This window comes from Pangasianodon hypophthalmus, chromosome 24 (genome assembly GCF_027358585.1).
Source record: "Pangasianodon hypophthalmus isolate fPanHyp1 chromosome 24, fPanHyp1.pri, whole genome shotgun sequence".
NCBI classification, from domain to species: Eukaryota; Metazoa; Chordata; class Actinopteri; order Siluriformes; family Pangasiidae; genus Pangasianodon; species Pangasianodon hypophthalmus.
This window is the reverse complement of record NC_069733.1, coordinates 18,635,324-18,658,686: the sequence shown is the minus strand read 5'-3', so window position 1 is coordinate 18,658,686 and position 23,363 is coordinate 18,635,324. Positions and strand designations below refer to the sequence as shown.

General features: G+C 37.6%; 3 protein-coding genes across 6 annotated transcripts in view; 1 reads left to right on the top strand and 2 right to left on the bottom strand.

Annotated features, from left to right (window-relative positions):
• Positions 1-4,969, bottom strand: part of atp6v0a2b (ATPase H+ transporting V0 subunit a2b) — a 34,401-nt gene extending 29,432 nt beyond the window's left edge. For both annotated transcript variants that reach the window (XM_053228791.1, XM_053228792.1), the window contains exons 1-2: positions 4,835-4,969; positions 1,000-1,078 (exon numbers count right to left, since the gene is read on the bottom strand). In XM_053228791.1, the coding sequence (XP_053084766.1) occupies positions 1,000-1,078; positions 4,835-4,951 (196 nt within the window). In that variant the 5' untranslated portion in view covers positions 4,952-4,969. The remainder of the gene's footprint in view (positions 1-999; positions 1,079-4,834) is intronic.
• Positions 4,883-19,388, top strand: trmt2a (tRNA methyltransferase 2 homolog A). Of its 3 annotated transcripts, none has more exons than XM_053228794.1 (13): positions 4,883-4,992; positions 6,571-7,005; positions 7,089-7,390; positions 8,073-8,181; positions 10,383-10,564; positions 12,422-12,536; positions 14,074-14,189; positions 14,319-14,430; positions 15,212-15,334; positions 16,427-16,502; positions 16,616-16,732; positions 17,541-17,637; positions 18,739-19,388. In XM_053228794.1, the coding sequence occupies exons 2-13, from the start codon at positions 6,595-6,597 to the stop codon at positions 18,866-18,868; spliced, it is 1,890 nt and encodes a 629-aa protein (XP_053084769.1). In that variant the 5' UTR covers positions 4,883-4,992; positions 6,571-6,594; the 3' UTR covers positions 18,869-19,388. The 3 variants fall into 3 exon arrangements, with proteins under 3 accessions (XP_053084769.1, XP_053084768.1, XP_034154972.2); XM_053228793.1 differs by lacking the exon at positions 4,883-4,992 and adding an exon at positions 5,447-5,574; XM_034299081.2 differs by lacking the exon at positions 4,883-4,992 and adding an exon at positions 6,160-6,406.
• The window catches only part of dgcr8 (DGCR8 microprocessor complex subunit), a 16,271-nt gene continuing 12,291 nt past the window's right edge, over positions 19,384-23,363 (bottom strand). The window contains exon 14 of the mRNA XM_034299079.2: positions 19,384-23,240. Coding sequence (XP_034154970.2) covers positions 23,157-23,240 — 84 coding nt within the window. The 3' untranslated portion in view covers positions 19,384-23,156. The remainder of the gene's footprint in view (positions 23,241-23,363) is intronic.

Genomic DNA, 23,363 nt, shown 5'->3' with positions numbered 1-23,363 from the left:
TAAAATAACTGAGGAAATTATTAGTGAAAAAGAGTTTGTTTACAATCTATTTATTTATTTATTTAAAATAACAGGGATTTATTACAGTGAACAAGGCTTTGTTTACAAGCTAGCTATATATTTGTTTGTTTATTTGTTTGTTTAAAATAACTGAGGGAATTATTACAGTGAAAAAGAGTTTGTTTACAAGCTAGCTATTTATTTATTTATTTAAAATAACAGGGATTTATTACAGTGAACAAGGCTTTGTTTACAAGCCAACTATATATTTGTTTGTTTGTTTGTTTGTTTGTTTAAAATAACAGGGAATTATTGCAGCGAACAAGGCTTTGTTTACAAGCCAACTATATATTTATATGTTTGTTTGTTTGTTTGTTTAAAATAACTGAAGGAATTATTACAGTGAAAAAGAGATTGTTTACAGGCTATTTATTTATTTATTTAAAATAACAGGGATTTATTACAGTGAACAAGAGTTTGTTTACAATCTATTTATTTGCTTGTTGCTGAGGCAACGGTGACTGAAGGTTAGTTTTAAAAGCTATTTGTTTGTTTATTTATTTATTTTAAATAACTGTAGTAAAAACATGTTGAGGGATTTACTCCAGTGACTGAAGGTTTGTTTTGCAAGTTATTATTATTATTATTATTATTAAAATAACTGATTACTAACATCACTGTAATAACAGTAACAGTAACTCATTACTAAAATTAAAGCTAAATTTGTTTTAAATGTAACTTAATTTATTTATTATTATTTAATTTCATGTAATTTAGGAAAATGTTTAAGGACAAAGAAAACAGAGCAAAATATTTTACAAACTTTATGAATTTAATTTATTAGAAAAATTAAATCTACTTAAAGGAAATTTCCAGTTAAGGTTGAAACTTTTTCACTGAAAAAAAAAAATTGATTTTAAAGTAAACTCCACCCTAATGTTTTTTATAAACTCGCTCACAGGTGCTTATTATAAAGAATGAAGAATTAAACCGCATTACCCAGAATCCTCTCCATTTCCTCTGATCTCTTGATCTCGTTGACGAACTTGCGCTGGAAGGCGTTAACACTCGGGTTGAGCTGAAACACAAAATTAGTGTAAATGAAAATCACACGGTGTGATACAGCGTTATAGTCCGAACCACCTTAGAGCATCAAAAACTCAAAATAGAGAGCACTTAAAACATTTAAAGGGGCAGTAGGTAATATGTCAAGCACTGTGAGGTGAATTAGAATATGTAGTGTATCAAGAACTCAAAATGGAAGTTGTTTAAAACATTTAAAGGGGCAGTATGTAATATTTCAAGCATTGCGAGGTAAACTGCAACCCCCTTAGTGCATCAAGAACTCAAAATGAAGGTCTTTTAAAGGATCAGTATGTAATATTTCAAGCACTGTGAGGTGAACTGCAGCCACCTTAATGCATCAGTAACTCACACTGAAGGTCATTTAAAACTTTTAAAGGGGCAGTATGTAATATTTCAAGCACTGTGAGGTGAACTGCAGCCACCTTAATGCATCAGTAACTCACAATGAAGGTCATTTAAAACTTTTAAAGGGGCAGTATGTAATATTTCAAGCACTGTGAGGTGAACTGCAGCCACCTTAATGCATCAGTAACTCACAATGAAGGTCATTTAAAACTTTTAAAGGGGCAGTATGTAATATTTCAAGCACTGTGAGGTGAACTGCAGCCACCTTAATGCATCAGTAACTCACAATGAAGGTCATTTAAAACTTTTAAAGGGGCAGTATGTAATATTTCAAGCACTGTGAGGTGAACTGCAGCCACCTTAGTGCCTTAATAACCCCAAATGAAGTCGTTTAAAGGGGCAGTATGTAATATTTCAAGCACTGTGAGGTAAACTGCAACCACCTTAATGTATAAAGAACGGAGGTTGTTTAAAAAGTTTAAAGGGGCGGTATGTAATAACTGAAAACTGGAAACACTTCCAAAACACACTCTTTATTAAAACTACACATGAATTGTGAGGTCGAGTTGTAGAGCTGTACCGCGCTGTCGGATCAGGGGGCGGAGCTAATTTCCAGCCCAGAAAAATGTACGCTAGCCGCAGTAGCCACAATAGTCACATGTTTATCTGTGGTAGCTTTGTACGTTTTATTAACACTTTAACTCGACGTTCACGCTGGAGAGTGAAGTCACTCCTGCTGATTGGAGTTGCCGCTTGTGGGCGTGGCCTACAAGCTGACCAACTAATTACAGCTAGCTGGTTGCTACGGACAAAACGCGCTTAGCAACGAAGCAACGAAGGCTCGAAAAGACTTAGCGACATGAGTGCTTCTTCTTCCTCTTCTTTTGGTTTTTGGACGCTTTATGCTGCTTTCATGTCCACGCGGGAATCGGTTCCGACTTCCCACTAGGAAAGATCCGTTTGAAAGGGTCTCCATCTCGTAATTCCTGCTCGGAAATTCTTTCAAGCACTCCGAGTTCTCCGAGTCGTGATTCCGTGACGTCGCTCCAACATGGCGGCGCTCGCAGTGAAAATAACGGCATGGTTTAAAGCAGAGGAATTCAATCTGTAGGGCAGGTGGTTGAGATGAGGGGGCGTGGCTTAGATGAAAGGGGCGTGGTTAGTACTCAGCCTCGAGTGTCAGAGTGTCAGAGTAGCCGCATACAACACCACAATTTAACGGAAAATTACATATTGACGCTTTAAGGAAAAAAGTACGTAAAAGTAGAAAGCCTGAAATGATTCTAAATATAAATATATATATATAATAGTATTTAAAGGTGCAAGAAGTGACCATGAAACTATTGACAGATGTCTAGAAAAATTACATATTGCTGCTTTAAGGAAAAACAGTACAAAAAAAATAAAAATAAAAACGCATGGAGAAAACCTGAACCTGTTGACAGAGGTCGATATAAGATTACATATTGCTGCTTTAAGGAAAAATAATATGTAAAAGTAGAAGCGAAAACCCTGAAACAATTTGCAGAGTTAGAGAAAAATTATATATTCCTGCTTTAAGGGGGTAAAAAAAAAGTATGAGCTAGTGAAAGCACAAACCCTGAAACTATTGATAGAGGTATGGAAAATTACACACTGCTGTTTTAAGAAAACATTAGTATGTAAACATTCAAGCAGAAACCCTGAAACCTGAAACTATTGGCAGAGTTGGAGAAAAATTGTATATTGCAGCTTTAAGGAGGTAAAAAAGTATGAGCTAGTGAAAGCACAAACCCTGAAAGTATTTACAGAGATACGGAAACTTATTGCCACTTTAAGGAAAAATACTGCCTAAAAGTAGAAGCAGAGACCCTGAAATTATTGACAGAGGTCTAGAAAAATGACATATTGCCGCTTTAAGGGAAACAGTATTTAAAAGTGCAAAGAGAGACCCTGAAACTATTGATAGAAATGTTATAGAATCTTACGTCATAAGATATTCATGAACAACTGAAACTAATACACGGCTCAGGGAGAAGGAATAATTATAACGAGATTAGAAGAAGAAGAAGAAGAAGAAAAAGAAGAAGAAGAGGAAGAAAAGCTTGGAGGACAGAAATTAAATTAATTTTGTGTCTCAGGTGTCTGAGTGACATGAGACACGTAGAGTTATTTAGGCCACCAGTTTGACTCAGAAGAGATTAATATATAATTTAATGAGTATTTAAAAGGAGAAAATGTTGAGTAATGTGATACGAAGCTGAAATAGTTAAATTACATATTGCCGCTTTAAGGAAAAAAGTACACAAAACTAGAAGCAGAAACCCTGAAAAAAAAACTATATAATAGAATTTAAAGGTGCAAGGAGCAACCGTGAATCTCTGAGGGGGGGAAAAAGTATGAGCTAGTGAAAGTACAAACCCTGAAACCATTGTCAGAGATCTGGAAAAATTACATATTGCCGCTTTAAGGAAAAATAGTATTTAAAAGTGCAAGCAGAAACCCTGAAACTATTGACAGAGATCTAGAAAAATTACATATTACCGTTTTAAGGGTATGTAAAAGTGCAAGCAGAAACCCTGAACTGTTGAGGGCAATACAGAAAAAAATATATATTGCCACTTTAAGGTAAAATAGTATGTAAAAGTGCAAGGTGAAAGCCTGAAACTACTGACAGACATCTTTAAAAAAAAAATTACATACTAACACTTTAAGGGAAATAGTATGTAAAAATTACATACTGCCGCTTTATGGAAAAACAGTATTTAACAAGGAAAGCACAATCCCTGAAATTAATAACAGAGGTCTTGAAAATGACATATTACCACTTTAAGGAAAGCAGTATATATAAGCACAAGCAGAAACCCTGAAATTATTGGTAGAGGTCTAGAAAAATGACATATTGCTGCTTTAAGGAAAAACAGTATTTAAAAGTACAAGCGGAAACCCTGAAACTGTTGGGAGAGGTCTAGAAAATGACATATTACCACTTTAAGGAAAGTAGTTTATAAAAGTACAAGCAGAAACCCTGAAACTATTGGTAGAGGTCTACAAAAATGACATATTGCTGCTTTATTCTTCATTTCATCTCCCCCTTGACTTTATATCTTTGATTCTGTGTCTGCACCTGACATCAAGACAAATTCCTAGTACTGTAGAGTGTCCTTTACTGTACCAGGCAATAAATTGTTTCTGATTCTGATTTAAGGAAAAAAATAGTATTTAAAAGTACAAGCAGAAACCCTGAAACTATTGGGAGAGGTCTAGAAAAATGACATATTGCTGCTTTAAGGAAAAACAGTTCTTAACAAGGAAAGTACAAACCTTGAAACGAGTGATTCAGAAGACATGACTATATAGTTTAATGAGGATTTAAAAGGAGGAAATGTTGTGTAATGTGATAAGAAGGTGAAATAGTTCTCACATCTCTGAACTCGACCAGTCCGAGCTCCCCGAGTTCACTAATGCACTCATAAGCCGAGCCGGACTGCAGGAACAGCTGGGCCAAACACACCTCCTCACTCCGAAACAGAGAGCCCATTCCGGAATAATAACACTCTCCAACTTCACCTGGAGGAACAGGTAACTTCTCTCAGCTTCTCTTCTGTCCACTCAAAAGTTCTCTGGACCGCCAGCGGAACCGAGGCACGCGCTGATCTAAGCGTTAGCTCGCAGCCCGGTTAGCCTCGGCTTAGCTGTGACGTAACGCGCACTGATGTGTCGTTTGCCAATGAATGAACCGACTCCTTGAACCGGCTCTTTTAGGTCAACGTTGGGAACCGACTCGAACATTTAGATTTACGCGCTAATTTTTTACTATATTATTCACTATTTTAAAAGGATTTTATAAAATACAATGTGAGGAATATGAGAATATAATCACTATGTCCGGTTTAGGACGAAATGGCAATGAAGCAAAAGAGTCGACTCTATTTGGTGAGCTGAACCAAATGATCCGACTCACTGAAAAGAGCCATCACTAGCAACGCGACGACGTGTCTTCTCGTGTGACTTGTTTCCCCTACCCGTATTCCGACAAACTCTACCTCCAGCACTGTGATTGGTTGATCCGGTTACGCGATGACTCAATGATCCAATCAGCGTGCAACTGATGATATGGTTAGCCAATAACGCAGAAGGAGGCGGGATTTTTTCGGAATACGGGTAACGCGAGTTTTCTCCTCTGGAATTTAAGTATCGGTATTATATTTTTTGCTTAAAAAATGCAATCTAAATTAAAAAATCAGTTAAAACCGTAATCAAAATGTTTCATAGGTTCGAGTCGACTTGAAATATACCGCTAGCAAACTTAGCTAGCATGTTTTTCAGCGATCTTGCTAGTCGTTGGTTAGCAACAAGGCTGTGTTCCAAATCGCACTTTAATCCCTATATAGGTGCACTTAATTATTTATGCATGACGTCATATCATATGAGGGTTTCATACCCTATCTAGTGTAAATACGTTTCTAAATTTGGGATTGATCACTTTTTTTTTTTTTTTTTAGCGTTAACTATTCTCGTCGAATTGAGTTTATAAACGTTACATTTTATCTTTACAGCTTTATTAAGAGAATTAGCTTAGCTTTATTATTAGCTTTATTTATTAGCTTTTTTAAAATTAGTTATGCGGTAGCTAAGCAACCGGCTACGAAAAAAAATAACCCGGAAATAATTCTTCCAAAATAAAAGTCTATCTCGAGCGTGATTAAATTGAGTTGAACGTTTTATTTATTTTTAATCTTTGCTTTGAAATTATATTAATTAAAACTACAAAAAATAAAAAAACTTTAAGAGGAATTTTAAAAAATATGTTTTCGTTGGCAGTTAAATAAATTTGAATCTACTGTAATCGTCGCTCTTATTTGGACACGTGGTTCAGTCTGAAAACAAGATGGCAGCCTGCGTGTGTGTGTTCAAACTGCTATAAATAAGATAATTTATAATCATTCATTCATTATTATTACTATTATTATTACAGTAGACTTTGAGATATCAGGTGAGTGCAGTGAGGAAGCCTGTATTTTGAGTATAGAGCTGTTATAATGGCTCTTGCTTTACTAGATGATGATTTCTGTGGCGTTTTTGTAATTAAAGATTAAAATGTAGAGGAATGTGAATATGAGGAAAAAGAAAAAAACAAGTTCTGATGGTGTGTTTCAGTCCAGCTCCAGCTGTGAGGTCGTTATGGCTGATGTGACTACAGAGTCCTGCATCCTGAACCAAGAATCCTGCATCCAAGCAGAAGCTCCACAGGAGAAAACAAACCAAGCAGAACCTACAGAAGAAAGCAAGAATGAAGGAGAAGAACGAGAAGGACGTGAAGAACGAGAAGAACAAGAAAAACGTGAGGAACGAGAAGGATGTGAAGGACGAGAAGAACAAGAAGAACGAGAAGGACGCAGCAACTCCAACATCTACAACTACATCAAGGAGGATCTGTTCACCTCTGAGATCTTCAAGGTGAAGATCCAGAACCTGCCCAAGTACATCTGCTTCAACGACCTGAAGAAGTTCCTGAACAAACATGGGCTGAACCCACACAAGATCAAGCTGATGGGGAAGGAGAGCTTCGCCTTCGTCACCTTCAAAAACCAGGTTGGATTCATTTACATCTCCGGTTCAGACTGGAGTATTTATAGAGGTTTAATAAACCGTGTGCTGTTGTGGCGTGAGTGCAGAAGGACAGGGACGAGGCCATGAAGCTGGTCCACGGCGTTCAGTGGAAGGGGAAAGTCCTGAGCGTGCGATTGGCCAAGCCCAAAGCCGACCCCCTCATCAGGAAGCGCAGGCTGGACGAAGAGGCGGCGGACGCGGGACAGCCCGCGGCCAAACGTCCCGCCGAGGGACACGACGGCGCCGAGGACGAACCCCTCAGTGTCCAGATCGCCAACGCGGTCACGCCCCTGTGGCAGGTTCCTTACGACGAGCAGCTCAGGAGGAAGGAGCGGGAGGTGGAGGAGGTTCTGCACACGCTCACCAGGTGACCTTCATTCATTACTCCATTACCTTCATCATCTGACTCGCTTAAAAACCCTGATCGCCTGTTTATTTATTTATTTATTTTTATTTATTTATTTTTATTTATTTATTTACTTATCTATCTGTATTTATTTATCTATCTATCTGTATTTATTTATTTATTTATCTATCTATCTATCTATCTATCTATCTATCTATTTATTTAAATTAATTAATTTATTTTAATTTGTTTATCAACAACACATGAATAAAATATGAGCTACTTCTCAGGTAATCTGATCCAGTTTCAAGCAATTTATATATTTATTTGTTTGTTTGTTTGTTTGTTTGTCTATCTATCATCTCTGTGTGTTCTCTGTGCTCCTTCATGGTTCCTGTGTGTGTGATGTGTGTGTGTGTGTGTGTGTGGTGTGTGATGTATGTGTGCGTGTGTGTGTGATATGTGTGTGTGTGTGATATGCGTGTGTGATGTGTGGTGTGTGTGTGTGTGTGTGTGATGTGTGTGTGTGATGTGTGTGTGTGATGTGTGTGTGTGATATGCGTGTGTGATATGCGTGTGTGATATGCGTGTGTGATATGCGTGTGTGATATGCGTGTGTGATATGCGTGTGTGATGTATGTGTGTGTGTGTGGTGTGTGTGTGTGTGATGTATGTGTGTGTGTGTGTGTGTGTGTGTGTGTAGGGAGATAGGGAACAGTAATAAAGCCATGCTGCCGTGGCTGTTCATGCAGAAGGAGAAGAATAACGGTGTGTGCTGTCCGCTCGAGTCCATCAGACCCTCACCTGTACAGGTAACATCTCACTGAACATCTGACACACACACACACACACACACACACACAGTCCTGGGCAAAAAAAAAAAAAAGCCCAAAATGGCAAAATATGAAGCTTTTAATGATCTTAACAGCAAATCATTGGTCAGGAAATGAGCGAGAGTGAGAGATAGATAAAGGAGCTCAGTGTGCGAGAGCTTTTAGCTTTGATTTCTGTAAATGTTTAAGCCTCGTGGCTCTTAATGAGCTGCATCAGGTGCGGCAGAAAACCAAATAATCACTAATCTTTAAGAAAAAAACATCCCAGAAGATATTTCTGGAACATTTTATACACCCAGACATGCGTTAGTCTGAATTTTACATCAAACATTTTAATCATTATCATGATTTTAGCTTTGTGTAGGTTACAAGACGACTACAGAAGTGAATTTCTCTGAACAAACAGCGAAAGGAAACCAGCGAGTGGAGACACAGAAGCTCTCAGGACTGCGTCTGTTTCATTCTCACTCGCTTCCTCACCAATCATTTGTTCTTAAGAGCATTAAAAGCTTCATATCTGCCATTCTGTGCTGATTTTTTTCACCCAGGAGCGTCCGTCATATCGTACCGTAACAAAGCGTCAGTCAGCCGACAAACCTGCGACCAACGGGATCAGAAATGTGCGAATTCTGGATTCTGATTGGTCAGAAGATGTCGATTATAATTTTCTAAAAGTAGCTCAGCTGTAAATCACAGGTTTATATAAATGCTTTTGTTCGAATACGTTATATGAACATATTTACGTTTCTATAGTAACAGCTCATTCACGGAGATTTAAACGCGAAATCACTGATGCGGCTGAACGAGTTTTCTGTAAGGAGAACGTCTGTATGTTTAACGTTTAGGGAAGGAGTCTCCAGTGTCAGAGCTAAAGCTATATGTTCTCTGATATCTTCAGGACAGAGGAGTTTACGCTTTGCGGTTGCTTAGCAACAAGCTGCTTTTTTTTAATTTTTGGTTTATTGTCTCCGAGGTAACACGAGGGAAAGACTTGTTTATAGCTGCGGATAAAATGTAAAACGTAACGTAACGTAACGTAACATGATGTTTGATACATAAAGATTGGAATGGCTGAGCGGTCGCTGTGGTGTAAGAGGAATAAAACAGGTCAGCGTCGCAGCAGTAACTCGGCTTCATCACACCACCGTGTTGTTGATTAGTTTCCTGTAGCAGCATGACCATTTTCGGCTCCTTTTTACTTACTTACGTATTTATTTATTCATTTATTTATTTACTTATTTATTTATTTATGTGCAGAAGTGTACACTTAGGAACGCTCCTCATATACAGTTGAGGTCCAAAGTTTTCATCCCCCTTTCAGAATTTGCAAAATGTTTATTATTTTACCAAAATAAGAGGATCATACAAAACGCATGTTATTGTTTAGGAAAAAACATGCATTAAGAGTCGGGGGGTGAAAACTTGAAAAATTTGAAGATCAGGGTAAATTTAACTTATTTTGTTTTCTGGGAAACATGTAACTATCTTCTGTAGCCTCTGAAGCGCAGTACTAAATGAAAAAATACGATATTTAGGCAAAATAAGAAAAATGTACACATCTCCATTCTGTTCAAAAGTTTTCACCCCCCCGGCTCTTAATGCATGTTTTTTCCTTCTGGAGCATCAGTGAGCGTTTGAACCTTCTGTAATAGTTGCATACGAGTCCCTCAGCTGTCCTCAGTGTGAAAAGATGAATCTCAAAATCATACAGTCATTGTTGGAAAGGGTTCAAATACACAAAAAATGCTGGAAAACCAAAGAATTTGTGGGACCTGAAGGATTTTTCTGAAGAACAGCAGGCAGTTTAACTGTTCAGGACAAACAAGAGACTCATGAACAACTATCAGTAAACAAAAAAAACACAGCTGTGGATCATTCAGGTAACAACACAGTATTAAGAATCAAGGGGATGTAAACTTTTGAACGAAGTCGTTTTTATAAATTCAACTATTATTTTCTCTTGTGGACTTTATGTAAACATCTTTTATGTGAAATATCTTATTCAGGTCAGCACTAAATAAACAATAACATGCATTTTGTATGATCCTCTTATTTTGGTAAAATAATAAACATTTTGCAGATTCTGAAAGGGGGATGTAAACTTTTGACCTCAACTGTACGTTATATGATGTAAGAAACGTGTGTGTGTGTGTGTGTGTGTGTGTGTGTGTGTCCTGCAGACGGAGTACAGGAATAAGTGTGAGTTTGTGATCGGTACCGGTGCGGATGGAGAGGATAAGACGGTGGGGTTTCGCTTGGGGAAGTATAAAGGAGGCTCGTGCGCCGTGGCGAGTCCCTCAGACACCGTCCACGTCCCTGCAGCAGCCAAACGCGTCGTTCTCGCCTTCCAGAACTACATCAGGTGTTTTATCACACACACTCGCACCTGCAGCTCGAAATCCGGAATAAAAATCAAAAACCCGGTCATTCATTTTAGCCAAATATCTACAAACCTTTTTTTTATTAAAGCAGAATGATGAGGAGAGCCGCTGCAGACGTTTTTATTTATGTTTGTTTTGTTTTTGTTTTCTTTACATTTTATTTAGTGCTTGTGATTTAAAAAGAATCATCCGATAATCTTAGGTAGAGTGCAAAAGTTTGCTCATTTCATAAAGAAGAAGAAGAAGAAGTCTTTCTCTAAAATCATGGCTGCGCTCCATCTGTACATATTCGATTAAAAAAATTAATTCTTTTTTTTTTTTTTTTAAAAAAGGTAAAAAATTTAACTAACTCGTCCTAGATTATTGTCTTTTGCATACAGTGGTACTTTTTTATTTGTTTGTTTTTTGGTAAGCTACTTTTTTTCGCTTCATTCCTTTCATTTCATGAGATTACGCTGTAACCCACGGCAACAAAATATATTTCATCGTAAAGCCGTTTCTGAAACGTTAAAAAATCCGGTTCTAAATACATTAAATGAAAAAAAAACTTAGTACTGTTTTCTTTTTTCCTCTGAAATGAAACACAAATAACTAAAATTAAATATAATAACCCTGATAAAATCATAATAAATGATACATAAACTTGCATAATAAATGAATAAAAATAATTATTTAATTAAATCTGTTTGCTTTATACAGATAAAATAATCAAATGATAAATAAATTAATTACAAAAGTTTAAATTAATCTATAATAAATGTGCTTTAAAACTGATTTGAATTGTTTACTAAAATACTAATAGATAAAATTACATTTTGTAACTCTGGAAAAAAATGTAAATTTGCATAATTAATGAATATTAATAATTTGAAGTTATGTTAAGTTTGAAGAAATAAAATATTAATGAATAAACTGTAGAAATTAAATAAAAGAATCTGACTTTACTGAAATCAGTCTAATTAGTAAAATCGTAAGTGTGATATTTAAACTGCATGTCAGAGGAATAACAACTAGTAACAGCTAGTTATTAAAACTAAGGGGGGTACAAACTTTTGACACTTTTAGACTGTATGATTGAATGTTTTATAGACTGAAATTAAAGGGGTACAAACTTTTGCACTCAGCAGCGTGTTACAGTTTATAATCTGTTTTTATTCCAGCCGCTAAAACCGTTTAATAAGAAACACAATGATGCAGAGTTTAACCGATTTATACTGTGTGTGTGTTGTGCGTGTGTGTGTGTGTGTATGTGTCTGTCTGTGTGTGTGTGTGTGTGTGTGTGTGTGTGTGTGTGTGCGCGTGTCTGTGTGCGCGTGTCTGTGTGCGCGTGTCTGTGTGCGCGTGTCTGTGTGCGCGTGTCTGTGTGCGTGTGTCTGTGCGTGTGTGTGTATGTGTGTGCGTGTCTGTGTGTCTGTGTGTTTGCGTTTTGTGTGTGTGTGTGTGTGTGCGCGCGCGTGTGTGTGTGTCTGTCTGTCTGTCTGTGTGTGTGCGTGTGTGTGTGTGTGTGTGTGCGCGTATGTGTGTGTGTGTCTGTCTGTGTGTCTGTGTGTGTGCGTGTGTGTGTGTGTGTGTGCGCGTATGTGTGTGTGTGTCTGTCTGTCTGTCTGTCTGTGTGTCTGTGTGTGTGCGTGTGTGTGGTGCATGTGTGTGTGTGTGTGTGTGTGTGTGTGTGTGTGTGTGTGGTGCATGTGTCTGTGTCTCTGTGTGTGTATGCGTGTGTATGTGTGTGTATGTCTGTGTGCATGTGTGTGTGTGTGTGTGTGTGTGTGTCTGTCTGTCTGTGTATGCATGTGTGTATGTGTGTGTGTGTGTGTGTGTGTGTGTGTGTGTGTGTTCAGAACGACTCCCTATGCTGTGTACAGTCCGGAGAAGTACGAGGGTCACTGGAGGCAGCTCACCGTCCGCACGAGCAGAACCAACCAGATCATGGCCATCGTCTTCTTCCATCCACAGGTCTCACACACACACACGCACACACACACACACACACACACACACACACACACACACGATACGACAGCCAATGAGGTCGCACCGTCTGATCTGAGCCGCATGGCAACAAGCAGCTGATTGGATGTGAACCAAAAAAATGATGTTTTATATATTTTAGGATTTTTTTGTCGTTGCTTTGTAAAGAATGGTTTAATATTTAAAATCCTTTTTTTTTTTAGTTTAAATGATAAGTTTATATTATTATCACGTGCTGGTCCATAATTCATTAGCACAGTTTAGAAAAAGTAAATATTAGGATCTTGTGTCATAAAAATATCTTCAATATTCATGAGATTTCTTCTGGAGGTGAAGATCAATTTGTTAATTTTTATTTTTTTGGATAAACAAAGGCTAATTATTTAAACTTTTATTATTTAAATCTCAGTTGTGTTCTAGTGATGGGGGAAAAAAGAAATATAAATAAAAATCCTTTTCCTGTCTCAGAGACATCAAACTTAACTTTAGTGCTGAAAAAGAATCAACTTTATTTATTTAGACATCATATAAAAATAAATAAATAAAATAAGAGAAGAAGCGGAAAATAGAGAATAAAAATGTAACAGAAGAAATAATTACCATAAGATAATAATTAATTAAATAATTAAGATGAAATCATAATTTAAAAAAAAAATGGGTAAAAAAGTTTAATTAATTAAACAAAAACATTTAATTAAATCTTTAATACACATTAAAATAAAAAAATGTCAAATAATATAACAAATATAAAAATAGAGAGAAAAAACAATAGTATTACACACAGCAACACACTCTGAACAAAACGTTTTAATAAATCCTCTTTTTTCCAGAATAAATCAAAACTAAATTAGAATAAATTATTTAAAAAATGACGACAAAAACAGATAAAGCTGATTCGTGTATGGTTCATGGAGTGGGCGTGGCTTTGCCCTCGTCTGATTGGCTGTTAACCCTTTCACGCATAAATTATTTATACAAGCATTTGTATACTTTAAATTTAATTTATTTATTTGTATTATTATTTGCATGTTGTATGAATTTTGACCTTAAACACTTACAAAAATAAAGAAATGTATTGCAGGAATAGCTAAACATTTTTCCTGAAATTTAAACAAGGAAAAAAATTCAGTGTGTTTTTAAATAAAACCTGTTAACATTCAGGTGTAAAATATTTGACTAAAAATGTAGAAATTAATATTCATTTAATAAATTATAGCCTAATTCTTTCTTCAGTACATGTAGGAAATGTAGTAAACCGTTTAGGAGTATTATATAAAACATTTAATTAAAAGTTCATTGGAGTGCAAAAGATTAAAATTTATGCATTTATGTGGAATAACAGTCTCAACAAACTGCATCTAGATGGTGAATAATCCAGAAGAGGAAGCTTATTAAATCGATTGTGTGTAAGGGTTAAACGTATCAGATATGGCGTGAAACGTACCGTTATATCGTCCGTGGCGTGACACGTTTTACCTTTCGGACGTTGTTTGGTGTTAAATGTTATCTTGTGCTGCTGTAGAAACTGGCGGAGGACGAGATGGCGTCTCTGAAGGCGTCTCTGAGACGCTATTTTACGGACAGCGAGGGGAAGGACAGCGGCGTTACGTCTCTGCACTTCGTGCGAATGGGGCAGAGGTGAAAGGGATATTTTGCTAGAACGTAAAGAGATGATGCTGATGTTGATGATGATGTTAGACACTTGTGAGTTGCGTGTGTGTGTGTGTGTGTGTGTGTGTGTGTAATCATGTCTTGGTTGTGGAGCAGGACGTCTGCAGGGACGGAGGATTTGCCGTGTGAGCTGGTGGCCGGTGACGCGTGGATCCACGAGGAGCTGCTCGGTCTCCGATTCCGCATTTCTCCTCACTCCTTCTTCCAGGTAGACGTCTAACTCGTTATTAACCTCTTCATGAGCTGAATGTGTGTGTGTGTTTGTGTGTGTGTGTGTGTGTGTGTGTGCTTTCAATCTATTCAGTTAAACTCGAATCATCATCAGGGGAAAAAAAAGTGGTTTCTCTAAATCTGGGATCATCGGTGGTGTCTCCATGCTAATGAGGATGTTGATGAGGATGTTGATGAGGATGTTGATGAGGATGTTGATGAGGATGTTGATGAGGGTGTTGATGAGGATGTTGATGAGGATGTTGATGAGGGTGTTAATGAGGATGTTAATCAGGATGTTGATGAGGATGTTAATGAGGATGTTAATGAGGATGTTGATGAGGATGTTAATGAGGATGTTGATGAGGGTGTTGATGAGGATGTTGATGAGGATGTTAATCAGGATGTTAATGAGGATGTTGATGAGGATGTTAATGAGGATGTTGATGAGGATGTTGATGAGGGTGTTGATGAGGGTGTTAATGAGGGTGTTGATGAGGATGTTGATGAGGATGTTGATGAGGATGTTAATCAGGATGTTAATGAGGATGTTGATGAGGATGTTAATGAGGATGTTGATGAGGATGTTGATGAGGGTGTTGATGAGGGTGTTAATGAGGGTGTTGATGAGGATGTTGATGAGGATGTTGATGAGGGTGTTAATGAGGATGTTAATCAGGATGTTGATGAGGATGTTAATGAGGATGTTAATGAGGATGTTGATGAGGATGTTAATGAGGGTGTTAATGAGGGTGTTAATCGTCTGATTCTCCATGCAGACGAACACTCCAGCGGCGGAGGTGCTGTACTCGGCTGTAGGGGAATGGGCTCAGCTGGACCACGACAGCACCGTGCTGGATGTGTGCTGTGGAACAGGAACCATCGGCATCTCTCTGGCCAAAGTACACACACACACACACACACACTGACACACATGCGCGCACACACACACACACACACACACACACACACACACACTGACACACGTAAAGTCTTTATAGCGATAAATAACGGCACACTGCGTTTTACGATATTTATCTTTGTTAACAAAATGCCAATAATTTAATTGTAACAAATTTAACAGGGTGCCAATATTTTTATTTCTATTTGTACATCTACAAATGTAATTATTTAATAAATACAAATAAAATAAATGATAGAAAAACAGATCCAATTGTGTGTCTAAACCGTCACTGGTTTGCAAACAGTCATCAATCTGGCAACCCTGACAAGTTTATTTATTTATTCATTTATTTATTTATTTTTAATCTTCTGTCGTTTATTCTGGTGGATGAAGTCTAATATATTAATTAATTAAATAAAAATAAATAATTAATAAATAAATAATTTTTAAAATTAGACATCTCCAAGTGAGACGTGGGGCTTTTGGAAAATATTTTTCTTCCTCTTTTTATTTGTTTGTTTATTTATTCGTTCATGTTTTGTTGTCAATTTTTTTATTTGTTGGGAAAATACACACAAACGTAATATCTTTTTCCATTTTTAAGTCTTTTTATTTTTAATCATATTTTTTTCCAGCTGCTTTTCCGTATTTTATTTTTTCTCTTTCTTAGTAGCAGGAGTTCATTTTCCCACAGAGACGATTTAACGTGAATCGAGGTTTTAAAAAGTAAATGGATTGCAAACAGACATCAATCTGGCAACCCTGGCATGTTTAATTTTTGATTAGATTAGATTTGATTAGATTAGATTAGATTGTGTGTGAATGAAGCCTAACGTGTCCGAGTTTGAAAGGAGACAGAAGATAATTTTCTTTTCTTTTCTACATTTTTTTTCTCCTTTTTCTTTTCATTATTTAATTTTCTCTCCCTTCCTGAAGAGTAATATTATAACAGTAACATAACTATAACAGTTCTAAAATGTAAAATGTGTGCGCGTGCGTGTGTGTGTGTGTGTGTGTGTGTGTGTGCGCGTGTGTGTGTGTGTGCGCGTGTGTGTGTGTGTGCGCGTGCGTGTGTGTGTGTGTGTAACAGAGAGTGAGGAAGGTGATTGGAATTGAACTGTGTCAGGAGGCAGTGGACGATGCTAAAGTGAACGCACAAGCGAACGGTAAGTTTTTAAGCGATGGAGCTGAGAATGTTGGATAAACAGTGTTCAGGAATTCACTTTTAAATATTGCGTGTGTGTGTGTGTGTGTGTGTGTGTGTGTGTGTGTGTGTCAGGTTTGACCAACATTGAGTTCCACTGTGGTAAAGCGGAGGACATTTTCCCCACCGTTCTCAACGCCGTGGTGTCTCCTAATGTTACTGCTATTGTAGATCCTCCACGAGCAGGACTGAGTAAGAACCACTCTTAATAATAATTAATAATAATAATAATAATAATCATCATCATGCTCACATGCCAAAAATAAATCAAATAGAACAAGTTTATATGTTACAAATAACAACACACAGCTCATATCTGACAGAAAGTTTGATATGTGATGAATAACACACTCCGTGTCGTGCCGTTTTAGTAAAACAATCAACAGCAGTGCGGCGTGATGAAGCGGTGTCACGGCTACCGCATCAGCGCCGATTAGTTTCCTACACAAGCACTTTATTCCGCTTACACCGCACCAATTTCTCAACGATTCACATTTTTATTTCAAAACAAAACAAAAAAAAGACACATTAGTTTTTATCCGTTTGTAGTTACATTTAACGTCCACCAAGGAGACTGTATTAAACTTTCCTCATTCCTTTCCTCGTATTTGAGAATTATTCTGTCGAACGAATAAATCTGCTTTTGATCAAATGTAGAAAAAAAGGTGCATATTTAACAATTTTAAAAAGGTACAATATTATTATAAGTAAATAAGAATCAATATGAACCAATCACAATTCAGAGTTGGCCTCAGATTTTTAAAAAAATTAGCCTTTTTTTTTTTTTTTTTTTAAATTTAATTAAAATTGTAGTTTTATTACAGGATCAGGATGTTTAAATTATCTCGTACCTTTTACACGATTTTTTTATTTTTAGAAATATTCAGATAAATCTTTACAGCATTTAAAGCATGATTAGCTAAATCTTGGTGAAGCTTAATGTCCGCCATCTTTGTTTCACGTTAGCGCTTCGTTAAATCAGCGTGTCATTTCCTTCCAGATTCCAAGGTGATTTTGGCGATCAGATGGGCGGAGCATCTGAAGAGGCTGGTGTACGTCGCCTGTAACGCTAAAGCAGCCATGAACAACTTCATCGAGTGAGTAAACGTCACACAGCGTCACGAGCGTTATCTGATCGTACGGCGTAGCCACGACGACGGAGGAACCGTACGGGTTACCCACAATGCCCTGCTGCGTGTCTGCGCGATCAAAAGTAACGAAGAGCAAAGAACTCGAGCGTGACGTTAACGGTTACCATAGAAACGATAACGTATTTGGACGGGCGCATTAATATAAAACATGCGCTACTGTCAGAGCCGCGGTTCTAGAAAATTAATCAACATCTTCTGACCAATCAGATTTGAGAATTCAACAGCGCTGCGACATTAATCGAAACCGTTACTTTCGCGTGTAACATTTTGGCCGAATCCATGAAGATCAACACCATGTCTATTCACAAACAATGGCGTTGCTATGACAACTTAGAACCCGGAAGTGTGAAAACAGTCCACAGAGGTAGTTGAGGATGGAGCAGCGATGACGTAATAACCGATATTGCGATAAAATACGTCACAATGCACTTTATCTGTGATATTGCTCGCATCGTCAATAGTTTTATTTTATTGTTAATTACAAGAATTTATTTACGTAGTGCGTTTCAAAACAACCTTCGCTGACCGGAGTGCTGTACAGAGGTAGCTAAGTCTGAGGACGAAGAATTTAAATACACGCAAATAAAATATAATCCTTCTGAAGTAAAAAAAAAAAATTAAACATGAAAATAATAACGCTAATAATAAAATAGCTAAAAGAATAAAAGCGTGATTGGACACAGCTGAGAAAATTTGACTCGAGCTTAAAAATTGTAACGTTACAAAATTTCGGTGTAAAATAATTTCTCTCGTGAACGTTGAATAAAAGTATCAGTGTTAACAAAACTATACATCGTAAAACACATCGTATATCGTAAGTATCGTGAGTCTGATAATTTGGTCATATCGATCACGTACTCTGAGAAAAGCGTAAGATGAAATATTGTTATTATATCGATATTATCGTTATAACGATCGTATCGCTCACCTTTATGTTCTACAGCTAACGCCGTCGTTCATTTGAACTTTTCTACACTTTTATCTTTATTTTTGCAGAAAGGATGAATTTACAATCTGCACTAATAGCTTTTTTTTTTTTTCTCTCAGTCTGTGCAGAGCTCCGTCTAACCGTGTTCGTGGAGCGCCGTTCCGTCCGGTGCGAGCGATGGCCGTGGATCTTTTCCCTCAGACCATGCACTGCGAGACCATCCTGCTGTTCGAGAGGGTCGACTACTAGCTCCAGCGCTAACAACGCCGAGAACCGACTCTAAAGCTAATGCTATATCTCATAAATCTCATAAAGCTTGTAAATCTAGCTACCGCTAATCCTACTGAGGCTAGTAATGAATTATTTGATATTAATTTGCATCTCATTTACGTGCTTAGCCTTTACAACATTTTATTTTCTCGAAGAAGCATTCGCTTTAATGGATCTGAACTTCTTTTGCAAATGGACTCGAGATGTATAATTTTAATTTCAACCATTTTGTAAAACCTTTAAAACAGTGCAAACATGAAATCTAGGTTTTTGTTTTTTTTTCTGACCCAGAAATGAGCTCCGTCCCTTTTCCTTTACTCGTGTAAAAGACGTACAGAGGTTCAGATTGTTATCATCATCATCATCATCATCATCGCAAATGTGATTCACCTTGTAGGCACCAGAGAGCGGAAGAGTTACATACAGCTGCTTTAATTTTCTTATTGTACATTGAAATGGAAATGACGCACGAATAAAGAATGAGAAACGTCTGGTTACAGTCATGACACATTTATTCATTTGCATAAAGAAATCACTGTTATTCAGCGATTATCATCAAGTCACATAACGAATTCAGTTTTAATGGATTTTTTTTTTTTTTTTAGGTAGCTTTGTTCCAAACCGAAAAGGAAAAAATAGAAATGATGGCAGCGCTCGGGCGTGTTTTGAGAAGTTGCACACGATTTTCTTCACAGCAAACACACACTTGGAGAGCGACGGGACAGGCAGTGAAGCGTGGATGTGATGAAGAAGAAGAAGAAGAAGAAGAGGAAGAAGCAGCACATTCTGGAAGCGGCGACGACGGCGGCGGCTTTGTGCTCATGTACACACACGAACGCAGTAAACATTCAGAAAAAGCAACAACAAAAAAAAACTTCACTGTTGTTCCAGCAGTTATTGCGTTGTTTTTTGTTTTTTTTTTCTCACATCTATGTATACGCAAAAAAAAAAAAAAAACACACACACACTGTGATAAAAATATCCTGAAGCAAACTACATACTATAAAAATGCATAAGACGTTAAGCTTTGGTTCGTACGTTCTCTTTACACTTTATCAGCTCATCTTTATCATCATTTGAGTTTTTTTTTTTATTTATTTTGATCGAGGTATGGGGTACCTTTTTGTCTCCTGTTTTTTTTTTTGTTTGTTTCTGAAATAATCAAATGTATACAGTCACAGTCACAATGATGCCAAAAAAGTACTCCACACACACACACACACACACACACACACACAGTATACATTCGAGTCGTTGAACTCAAACTCATGCTGGAAACAGCAGTATTATATTCTCACTCCACAGCAAATACACGACTAGGTAGCTTCACTTTAGTTTCCTACGTGAGAAATGGCACAGAACGTAAGCGCTGAGTATAATAAAGATCTCTCACATCTTTTTTTTTTTTTTTTAACAGTTCCTCTGCGAGAGAAGGGTTTAATGCTCCAAGCCCTTGTGCTCGTGGTTTCTCTGCAGTGCTAAAGGCTAAAAGGAAAGCTTTCTTTCCTTACTTGGCCGAGCAGCATTTTTTCCCTGCATGCTCGCTGATATGTATTATCCTGCATTTCCCAAAAGGTTAAAAAATAAATAAAAATTCTTGGCGCATTCTCGTCTCAGACCTGCCAACCCTGAAGAGGAATAACGCGTACTCCGTCCTGTCGAGTGAGGATTCATCTAAACGCTAGTGCGCGTAGGTACGGGGTTTTATTTCGGGGTAACCACCAGTGAGTGACGGCAAAAATGAAGCTTTCATCCCAAATGCATCGAAAAAGTTTCCTTCATCACTCGAAGCTTTTCAACAGCGTGCGCCCCGGTGACGTCTGGAGGTCAGGCACAGCTCCTAGTGCACTGGTTCCCAAACTTTTTTCACCTAAACGGACATCATAAACCTCTGCGACCGCAAGCCTTCGCCACTTTACGTGTTTTTAAATTCCAGATCTATAATACAGAACTACTGTAACATTCATCTGACAATTTATTACGTCACTAACGTACGCATGCGTGACGCAAGTGACTAAAAACCAAAGGAATATTCCCTGCACTGGTCTTCCAGTCTTGTAGGAAGTGTTGTGTTGTGCTGTTATAGGAAAATAATCAACGCCGGGGTGGTGTGATGCGACACTACGCCGAGCAGAGGAGCCTGGGTTATACTTGGCGCGTGACGTTGCGTCGCGTTGCGTTGCGTGCAGAAGCAACGGAAACACTAGCGGCGTTTTATTCACACACTCGCTGCGTGTCTTACGTACAGTTTTAATTTTTTTGCTGCTACGCTAGTGCAGCGTGTCAGGATGTGGGAAAAAAAAAAGTGAAAAGACTAAAATGGCATGTAAACGCAGCTTGTTTGAACGTGACTCAGTAACATTTCAAAATACTAAACACAAAATCCATCAACATTTAATATTAATTTGTAAAAAATAATTAAAAGAAACGAAAAGAGGAGATCGAGAGTTCCTCCTCTCGTGACCGCGAGCTTGGGAAACCCTGCTTGTTGTTCGTAACATTAAGTAACGTTGGTTATGATTTAATTCGGTGAAACTTCAGAACATCCTCATTTCTTTGCTGATTCCTTAACTATGAAAGTTATCTCTGGATCGCTAATCGCTCTAACCGCCATTTCCCTCCAATGACCTTCTTTTGAAACGTTGTCCAATAAAGTCACGTGGTCGTGAGCTGGAACGAAGCGTCACGTGTCGTGTTGGTCACGTGTTTTTAGCAGAAAGCCATCGAGCACCGACAGTGTTTTCGACGCAAGGGTTTTGTTTTTTTGTTTTTAAACATACGCCTTAGAGCTTTCTTCCTTCCTAGACTAGGAAAAAGATGTTTTGTACAGCAATTAATTGTAAAAATAAATAAATAAATGTGCATGCAAACTTTTCTATACTTCACTGTAAGCCTAGTTTGGTCAAATGTTCCAGTTTTTTTCTCTTTCAGCTGCAAAAAGTAACATTTTTGACCATTTTCAGTTGCATCCCATATGCTAACTCTAATCTATTTCTCTAATGTTAGCGGATAGACTTTATTTCACGTCAAGAAACTCTAAATTGAACGATGCGGAAAAGGGGGCGGGGCTTTTAGGAGGATAGTTAATATCGGACATTTCAGAAGTCCTACACAACTGCTGTTTTTATTGCGGGTAGGTTTGTGTGATACAGATTTTTTTTCTCTCTTGCTTGCAAATTTCCATTTTAAAAACAACACAAATGATGTAACTGCAAAAAAAAAAAAAAAAAAAAAAAAAAAAAGGAATTATAAACAGATAAGGAAATGAGTCTAGAGCACGTGAGATGACAGGGAAAGGGGCGGGGCTTCCAAGTGACATCAGATATCATCGGAAGGTTTTACGAGATTCATATGTCGATGGCTTCAGTAAAAATCTGCCATTTTATCAAAGGAAGAAAAAAAAAACATAAAGGTAAAGCGTAAAGGTTGGCAGGTCCGAGTTTTTTGCCCCCTTCCTCACCCCCGACCAGCTAAATCAAACTTTTGTGCTGCTCAAATTCGAGATGTAATTCACAAACATGCAAACTGAACACACGGACTCTGATCCAGTCGAGACACGAAGCTGATTTCACACCGATGCGTTATCGTACCACGGACTCTCACAGCTCATTTAAAAATAAAAAAAATATTTAAAAAAAACAAACACAGCAGAAGTCTACTTTTTTTTTTTCTTTCTCAAACCTAAATCCATAATAGTGAATATGGAAGAAAAAAAAAAATGTCCAACAGGAAAACCTTTATTAAATCAATCATCTATATATATATTTAAAATTAAAAAAAAAAAAAAAAAAAAAAGAAAGAAAAGCAGCCACGACGTTTAAAATCCACAAACGCGAGCATTCAGCATTCAGACACCACGTGAGTACGTTCTTCATTTATCGGAAAGTGAGATAAGTGATGGCGGGTTTTTGTATGCATCAGGACGTGTACGATGACGTTTCACCTCGTCACCCGCTAGTGCATCGGATTTATTCTGATTAAATTTAATTCCTCTCACACACACACACACACACACACACACACACACACACACACACACACACACACACACACACACACAGAGAGAGAGAGAGAGAGAGAGAGAGAGATTCAGGCGAACTGAACCCTCGTGTCTGGGAGAAAACGGAGCTGGTATTGCCTTTCTTGCGCTAACTGCATAATTTATAACGATGATGAAGTGACCTTCAGTGCTTTTTTTTTTTCTTTTTTTTTTTTTTTTTTTTTTTTAATATCTTCAGTGTGAGTGAGCAGGTCAGTGAAGGTTTCGCTAGACGTCGACGGTGCACAGAGGCTCGCTGCCGGGCTGCGCCGATTCCACCACCGTCATTTTGGGCTTCTTCCGCGTCTCCTCCTGGTAACAGGAACACAAGGTGTGGTTCAAATCAATCAATCAATCAATCAATCAATCAATCATCTCTAGAACTGTAAACGGATTAAATCTACAAGGTCTCATTCTCTAATCAATACTCAGCTG

Coding starts and splice junctions, on each gene's coding strand:
- trmt2a (XM_053228794.1), top strand. CDS start 6,595: ATGGCTGATGTGACTACAGAGTCCTGCATCCTGAACCAAGAATCCTGC. Junction 7,391..8,072: donor GTTCTGCACACGCTCACCAG/GTGACCTTCATT, acceptor GTGTGTGTGTAG/GGAGATAGGGAACAGTAATA. Junction 17,638..18,738: donor GCCATGAACAACTTCATCGA/GTGAGTAAACGT, acceptor TTTTTCTCTCAG/TCTGTGCAGAGCTCCGTCTA.